Below are 8,033 nucleotides of genomic sequence, written 5' to 3'. Positions count from 1 at the left end.
TGTTGAAAACACCCATACCCCAACAGCAAATATATTCTGTAAAAGATAAAGGCTTTAATAGTACTTCTAAGGTGCATTCACAATACTATTTTTTATTTAGTTTTTTAAGAACTGCTAATCGTGGATAAATGGAAAATACAAAGACATATGTGACAATCGATGAAAATTATGATACGAGGCAGCATTATATATGGGTAAACAAGTTTAGGCAAATGCCAGCTTTTTGAATTTCCGTATTTTATTAGAAAAATATCTTGGTGCTTTCTATTGGAGTATAAAGAATTAATTTGTTAAAACTTTAGTAATGATGTTATCATAGATTTTTCATGTTTTAATGCCAAAAACAGTATAAAGTTGTATTCGTCCTTGTTTCTATAAATCTCTTTATTTTTTTATTGGTACTGTATTGGTAACCTCCCGATTTCTTGTTTGGCTATTTCTAAAACTTGCCAGGTATTCGTAATAACAAGTCTTATAACTAACACCACTCAGGAAACACGTTTATCTCATTTTAATATTTCATGTTTCTTGGAGGTATTTAATTTTTCTTGAACAATAGTTAACGACAGACTCATGATGAGCCGTAGATAAATAAAACTTCGTCACTCTGGAAAACAAATGTTCGAGTTTTACGAAATTATTTTAGTTATTTTACTGCAGTTACTCTTCTGCTATTATAACTTTCGAATAATATGATGCAGATCGTATGAATTAAACAATTGAACAACTTTTACTGCCGTACCCTCTAGCCCACGTCATTGTTTTGGTTGTCACCTTTTTCTTTTATAAACATGGTAAACTAAAGGAACTGTAAATGTAGGTAAGTTTTGAAGTTATATCAAGTAAAAATAATTGGTGAAGGGTGAAAAAGATAACAGATATTAATAAATGCATCGAATAATTCTACGATAAAAGATACTTGAAACAAATCCATAAAATACAGAAAATGAAATGTAAAAAATGCTTTACCTTTCGCTCCTAGAAAACAGGAAACCCAGTTTGACGTTAGTAGTCACCGGACGAAGGCGGACAGACATCGAGGTCCCGGTTGTCCGTAACAGCTGTTACCTAGCTGCCGAGAAGTGGTAGCTGGAATTTAGCAAAATGTTAATTAATACTTGTTACGTGATATCATTTTTAGCTGGGCTTGCTTGTGCCCAGCAAAGAATGGCCCCTGGCGTACCTCCGAGTCAATATCAAGGTGGTCAGCCACAGCATCAACAACCACCGCAGCAACATGGCCAGTACCAGGTTCGTAATATTAAGCCTTAGGGTGTATTATTATATTTCTCAGGCCTGTTTTTTCTCCGTTTTCATCAGATAGAAAGCAACTAACAGTGTTTCCAAAGCTGAGTTGCGCTTGACCCAACTTGTATTATGATTAGCGTAACCTACTTTACGGACCCGACGAATGTTTCCAGGCTAGGCTATCCCCTACATAGAAATTTGGTAAAATTTTAATTTAAAGCTTAATCTCTTTTTGAAATTGAAAATGTAATTAACCCTACCTCGGATATTAATTTTTCCTGTACTTTTAGTGTTGCTCATGAAGGAGGTGATATTTTATTGTCGGCCAGTTATTATTAACCTCATATCTATCCAACATGGTTGGGGACCCTTTGAAAACACGGGGTTTTGGGTGGGAGAAATCCCTGGGATAAAGAACAATAGTTCCAAGTATTAGCTCCGTGCCTGTTTTTACCTTGGAAACTGGTTTTTTTCTACACTTTTAGGGCTTCTGATACTGGCAGTTCATTTGTTTGTTGTCGGACCAAATAGAATGTCCCTTCGCTGTGTTTAGTACTGGGCCAGGGGGGGCTGGTACCCATACGTTAACAAGTTATTGCACTTGCTGGACGGGATATGAACCATTCCAAACAGACGTACCCGTGCTCTGTCTTGTGAAGATCGCATATGGAAACCCCTTGTTGGATGGACTTGGGTGTTAATTACAGGTTAATTACATTCGTGCAACAAAAATTGAAGGTAAATCCATAATTAGCAACCAAAAATTGTAGAAAAAGTCAAGTTTAAGGAAATCGCCGTTGCGGAGCTGCTACTAAGATCTACCGAAAGAACAGACATGTCATGTTGTTGTTATGGAATGGTTCCGAACATGCGCAAGTCATTAGGCCTAGGGAGCTGTATGTTCAGGAAGAGATTGGCTAGGAAGCTTATTTTGAAAAGAACTATACTAACCTAACATACCCTAACCTAACCTAGTGGGCTGTGTTACCTAGCTGGGGGCAGAGCCCTGGTGAAGGAAACAAGGGTTATAAACATGAAGATAGGACATTGAAAGGACTTGAGAAGTTTGGAGTTAGTTGTTATACTAAATTTGACCTCCAATTTGACAAGAATATTTTAGAATTGCACATTGTTTCTCAAAAAAAAGTATAGTTAAATGGTTGGGATTTATCAATAGTTACAAAATTAAACATTTTATTCCCTAATTATAGATAAGTCAGTGCTCCCTCCTCCCAGTCCCTTTGATTAGCCTAGTTACCAAGATAAGCAACTCTTATAAGTCACATGTGAATGCATAGTTTGTATGTTGTTAATCTCTACCATTTCTGTGGTAGTATAAAACTAACATAATTTTGTTTTCCTAATTTGGCTTTGTTTATGCATTTGTTGTATATCCAGTAAAAAGATTGTAAAGTGTGTATTTTCCTCTCTTCAGGCAAGTAATGTACAGTATAAACAAGCACCAGGTGTTCCCCCTCAGCAGTATCAGCAACAACAATTCCAGCAGGTTCCCCAGCAGCAACAGTATGGTCAACCTGCCCCTCCACCACAACAGCCACAACAGCAACAATTTCAGGCAGTTAGTAGCAATACTTTACTTAGTATATGTAATACTGTGCCATGTTTGAGAACTATTGAAATTTAGTGATTACGTACATGAACTGTATCTCATTTGATAATACATACATCACAGTAATGACCAGTGACAGGATGAAATATAAATTTTAAATCCATAACTTAATTTTGAAATATTTTTTCTTTCTCATGCAGCCACAACAAGCTCAGCAGGCTTTCCAACAGCCAGCTGCTCCTGGCCAGGGGATTCACCAGCCCCATCAGCCACACCAAAATCAGCGTGTCCTTCACAACCCAAACTTGAGCCAGGAAAGGGATCATATCAAAGATCATCTTGAAGTACCTATTGACACTTCCGGTATGTCAGAGCAGGAGCTCCAGTATCATTACTTCAAGATGCACGATGCAGACAATAATAATAAACTAGACGGACAGGAACTCATTAAATCCTTGTTTCACTGGCATGATAGTGCTAACCACGAGCCAGGGAAGACTGGTCATCCTGTGCCTGAAGCAAAGCTCTTCACTGATGAAGAATTGGTAGCTATGATTGATCCTATTCTAGATCAGGATGACAAAAATAAGGATGGTTTTATTGATTACCCAGAGTTTGTCCAGGCTCAGCGAAATGCAGCATCTGCAGCTGGTGCCAATGCAGTTTAGAATGTAAGTTAACATCAGATGGCTAGTATATTTCGGTAATGGATTATTGGTAAGAATGAGGACATGTAAATGTTCATAGTTATTGAAAGTTGTATAAATCTTGTTATTGTAACTTATTGTGTACAGCACTAGAAAATAATTTATATTTATTGCTGAAAATTGCTTTACCCATGTGAACATTCAATTAAAGGGACTGCAATATATACATACTGTATATTTAAATATTACTATGATTATTGCATTTTTTAAGAGATTAACTGTGCATTCTTGTCTGTTAAGACAGGATATATTGATGATCGCTGTATTCATGTACTGTTGAAAAGTGAACCATAGAAGTGTTTTAGTTATTATAGAAATGAAGTTGAAACAGAGTTGAGGAAGCAGTTTATTGGTTGGAATTAATCTTGTATACTGTACTGTAGTCTTAAGTAGAATGGAAGCTGAAGGGTTTATACTTAGTTTTATATGATGAGTGTGTTGTGTGTGTAAGAGTATCATGAACATAACTGATATTAGACAAAGGAAATACTAATGGATCTCAGTTAAGAATCTTATTTTTTAGGAAAATCTGCACAAATTGTCTCAAAGGAGTCACACATACTCTTCTTATTTTTTTTTTTTAATGCTTCAACAACAGCTTGAAGTGACAATGCCTAAAGAAATGTAAGAACTTCAGTATTACTGAACTTTTATCTTGTAAAATTAGAAGGTACTTAACTTCCTTTTAAAAGAATCTACAGTACACTGTAAAGTTTTTAACAAAGAAAATTTAGATTTAGGAAGAGGGTTTTTTACGATGATATTGATTAGAAATTAATTTTTTACATATTCTCTTTAATAAAACTGACAAAAAAGTCTTGTTCCATTTTCCTTTTACTGACATCCACAGTGCATGCATGGGAGCCGTATTTTTATAAGTTGTTGCAATTCATTCTTTATTAGCCTTCAATTTTTCGTTATCTTCATGATGATAATTCAGGTCATCTCAGAAAAGAATGTTTATTGCATGGTATGCTAATTCCAGCAGAAGATTAACCATGGTAGAGTACTGTGAAAGTTTTGCACTAACATTGGTATTTGTTAGTACTGTAGTGCTAATATTGTTTATTGATATAGTTGTAGGAAGAACTCCCTTCAACATTATAGTAATTGTTGTGATTATGACATGTCTTTTTGCTAGTAGTGATATTAATAATAGAATTTTATGTTGGTGGAATTGTTGGCGAGACGTTGCTGATCAGTGATTACCACATGTACAAATGAGGACTGGTGTTGGACATTCAATTTAAGGAAATTTCCAAGAGTAGATGATTGGAGCTTTTTATGAATTTGACCTTTTATGCATGTCTGGTGCAGTAGTAGTAATGTAGCTTTCTACTAATAAAATTGCTAGAAATGGGCAGTTGTTCCTACATGATATACAAACCATTGGTCCTTTGTATTAGGAATTGAAATATGCAGTTGTTCCTACACGATGTTCAAACCATTGGCCCTTTACATTAGGAATTACTTACAGTAAAGCTGGGAACGGCCGTTAAAACTCTTGAAGTTGGTAAGGCAGTAGCTTACGTCTGGTAGGCGGGTGTCCTGCCTGCCCGGATGTAAACATTCCAATTTGCTTTCGGCTGTCGTGCTGTGCAGACTTGTTTTCGGAGTGCTCTGCCTGATTGTCATCAAGCTCTTCTTTCCTGGTGGGATCTTTTGTGTTGTGTATATAGTGAGTGTGTGACATTTTTAAATATACAAACTCACAATTTTGATAGCCTTGCGTTAAGGCAGCCTTTCCCCAGCTTGTGTTTCTTGGAGTTAGCAGCCAAGGGCTTAAATTTTCACTCCCCTACCATTTGGGCCTCACGCCCTCTGCTCCTTGTATGGGAGTGTGACTGTAAATTTCTGTCTTGTATGAGTGTTGCTCTTCGCTGCCTGTGCCGTGGGTGGCTTTGCTGGAGGAACTTTATTGGGTGTCATCGGAAGGTTATTCGCCTCTGACAGTGCCTCTGACTGCCCTTCACTCATTCTGGGTGAGCTTTCTTCTGGCCATCTCCTTCAGAGAGCCAAGATTACTGGGTGGGGGGGGTGTCGGACCACTTCTTAGGGACCTCTCACTTTTAAGACAATCCCCCTTGGAGCAAGACGAGTCTCTTTACTAATCTTTTTTACTTTTTTCTCCAGGTTGACAGCGAGCATCGTAAGGCACAGCTGAAGTTCCCTTGTGGCAGGAAGGCTGCCCTCATACAGTGCATACTTCGACGACAACCACTGTGATGGTAATGGCTAAGATCCCCACGCTGGTATCAGCACTGTGTCCTGACAAGGGCGACCAACCACTGTTCGTTCTCTGGCACTCCTGTATGCTGTGCCACTGGCTCCTGTCATACCTGTGGTCTCGTTTGCTCCTGCTGTGCCTTCTGTCTTTTTTGCTCCTGGTGACCAGTCACCAGGCCACTCCTGCTGTGCATCCTGCCCCAGGTGCCTGGTTGCCCCTGTTGCTGCTGCTGATGTCCCTGAAGCTCCTGCCTGCTGGGCTGCTCCTGTTATGCTTCCTGCCTCAGCTGCCCTGGTAGCTCCTGTTGCTTCTCCTGGTGTTCCTGTTGCTTGGGCTGCTCCTGTTGCGCTTCCTGATTTAGCTCAGATTCCTTGGGATCGCGAGTGCTCAACTAGCAAGTTGAGGAGTGTCCGGGATTCTGCGGAATCTCTGGCACTCAAACCAGCACAGGCAGTCGCCGCAATCACCAGTTTTATGGGGCTTGTCCAGCGACGAAAATTGGCAATTGGCAATTTTCGCCGCCGAAAATCGCTGTTTTCTGTTTATGGGTGCCCATACATACCTAGCAGGGGTGCTGATAACCGAAAATCGCTGATTTTCGGTTATCGGCGATTTTCGGTTATCGTCACACCGTCAGAACGGAAACCCCGCCAATAACCGGGGACTGCCTGTACTGGGGAGTTCACTCTCAGGTCTGGTTTAGGCACAGGACAAGAGAAGGTGTCAAAACATTCTGATGTTTCGACACCTGCCTGCTTTGTTTTGAGTGTATGGTCAGTTCCAAAATGCGTGTCTAGGACCCTTGGGTTCGAACACTAGGGCTAGCAGGCAAGAATCCCGTTGAACCTTCTTCTCGAGGGGCTTCGGCTTCAGAGGAGATTAAAGCATGCCTTGAGGACACCACTAGTTCACAGCAGAGCTCTCCCAACTTGGCCTGGCTCATCCCCTGCTTGCTCACCCAGCCACCGATCACATGTACGTGATTGGTTCCTATCGGCTCGGCCCGCTCGTCCAGCCCCTGGTTGGGTTGGTTTCAAGACTGGCTTGGCTTGGTTTGCTCACCCGGCCCCTGATCGTGGTTATGCAATTGGCTCGGCTCGCTCATTTCGGTAAACTGAATGCTGTCAAGGTTCTCCTTCCTTCAGGAGACTCAGCCCGAGTGAACTTTCGGTCTCTTCAGGTTAACACTTCATGTGGTGCTTAGCGCTCTTTTCCTCCGTGCTGCCATCACCACCTCTGGTTGATGATTGCCCATGCTGGCCTCCTGCTGGTTCTTTCAGCAGGACAGGTGAGAATGCTTTTTCTCTCTCCTCATTCCTAACTCCTTCGGTTGCTGGCGGAGAATGCAAGTCAAATAGATAGGACTGACGTAGTTTTGTTATCGGAGTTCCGCTACAAGGGATCTACGTCTCAAGCTCAGTTCTCGGATCAGCTCCTGTACATCCGAGCAGTCGAGGATGGCCTTTCTGTTCTGGCAAGGCTATCCCTCCAAGGAGAAGAGATCAGGAGTGTTGCACCCCAGGAGGATTCATGGGTTTTCTTTGGCGAAAGTGGGACCTCGATTTTCGGAGATCTTCACGATTCACCAGCGCAATGATTCAGGGAGAGACCACAGCATCCCCCTGAATACAGCACTGTACTGTTCACTGCTCCTGCAGGGGGGCTTAAAGCTGCTGGTGGGTCCTTGTTGTTATATGGGCTTTCAACCAGATGAATGCCTTTTCCTGACAAGGGAAGTTCATTTTGCTGAGTCACCCAGTCAGGCTCCTTCCCTTCCTCTTCTCTGAACAGAAGCAATTCTTCTTGCCTCGAGGGGTCATATGCCGACTAGCAGATTGTCCCTGCCTGGTTCATCCGGACTCAGATATCTCGCTGCTTCTTTGCTGTGAAGGGTGCTTCTCTCACAACAAGAGATGATGAATCTGGAGGACACTGTGGTGTCCCTCCAGGTAGTGTCCTGACGAATCTGTGGTCCTTCACATTTTCAAGGCTTTATCAGATGCAACTCATTCCTGAAGATGTCTTTGCCCTTCTAGAGATTGTTCAGTGTGGGGGTGGGCTCACCCACACAGCACCAGACAGCAAACCTGTAGGCAATTCTATGCCAAGAAGAGGACACTGTCCTGATTCCATCTCCACCTAGTAAGTCCCGAGTCGCCACATTCCTCAGAAATGGACCTTTACTTGCTCCCTCTGCCCCTTCTTTTGCAGTGAGTAGGTAGATACCAAAGGGGCACCCCTTGTCCTTCTGGACAATGGCAGGCAGCCCTCTCCTCAGCCC

The 8,033-nt window shown here is 41.6% G+C and overlaps 2 protein-coding genes across 2 annotated transcripts; one reads left to right on the top strand and one right to left on the bottom strand.

Annotated features, from left to right (window-relative positions):
• Positions 1 to 754: 754 nt before the first annotated feature.
• On the top strand, positions 755 to 4,949 carry LOC136835225 (signal transducer and activator of transcription C-like). The gene is made up of 4 exons (XM_067098519.1): positions 755 to 820; positions 983 to 1,251; positions 2,684 to 2,827; positions 3,019 to 4,949. The coding sequence occupies exons 2-4, from the start codon at positions 1,105 to 1,107 to the stop codon at positions 3,484 to 3,486; spliced, it is 759 nt and encodes a 252-aa protein (XP_066954620.1). The 5' UTR covers positions 755 to 820; positions 983 to 1,104; the 3' UTR covers positions 3,487 to 4,949.
• An 811-nt stretch (positions 4,950 to 5,760) lies between these two features.
• LOC136840439 (autotransporter adhesin BpaC-like) lies at positions 5,761 to 6,695 on the bottom strand. Its single transcript, XM_067107119.1, has 2 exons — positions 6,599 to 6,695; positions 5,761 to 6,104 (listed from the first exon to the last, which is right to left on the bottom strand). Exons 1-2 carry the CDS (start codon positions 6,693 to 6,695, stop codon positions 5,761 to 5,763), a joined length of 441 nt encoding a protein of 146 aa, XP_066963220.1.
• Between the last annotated feature and the right edge of the window lie 1,338 nt (positions 6,696 to 8,033).

The sequence above is a fragment of the Macrobrachium rosenbergii genome, chromosome 1 (genome assembly GCF_040412425.1).
Source record: "Macrobrachium rosenbergii isolate ZJJX-2024 chromosome 1, ASM4041242v1, whole genome shotgun sequence".
NCBI lineage: Eukaryota > Metazoa > Arthropoda > Malacostraca > Decapoda > Palaemonidae > Macrobrachium > Macrobrachium rosenbergii.
The sequence above is the reverse complement of the archived record's forward strand: the minus strand, read 5'-3'. Positions and strand labels throughout refer to the sequence as shown.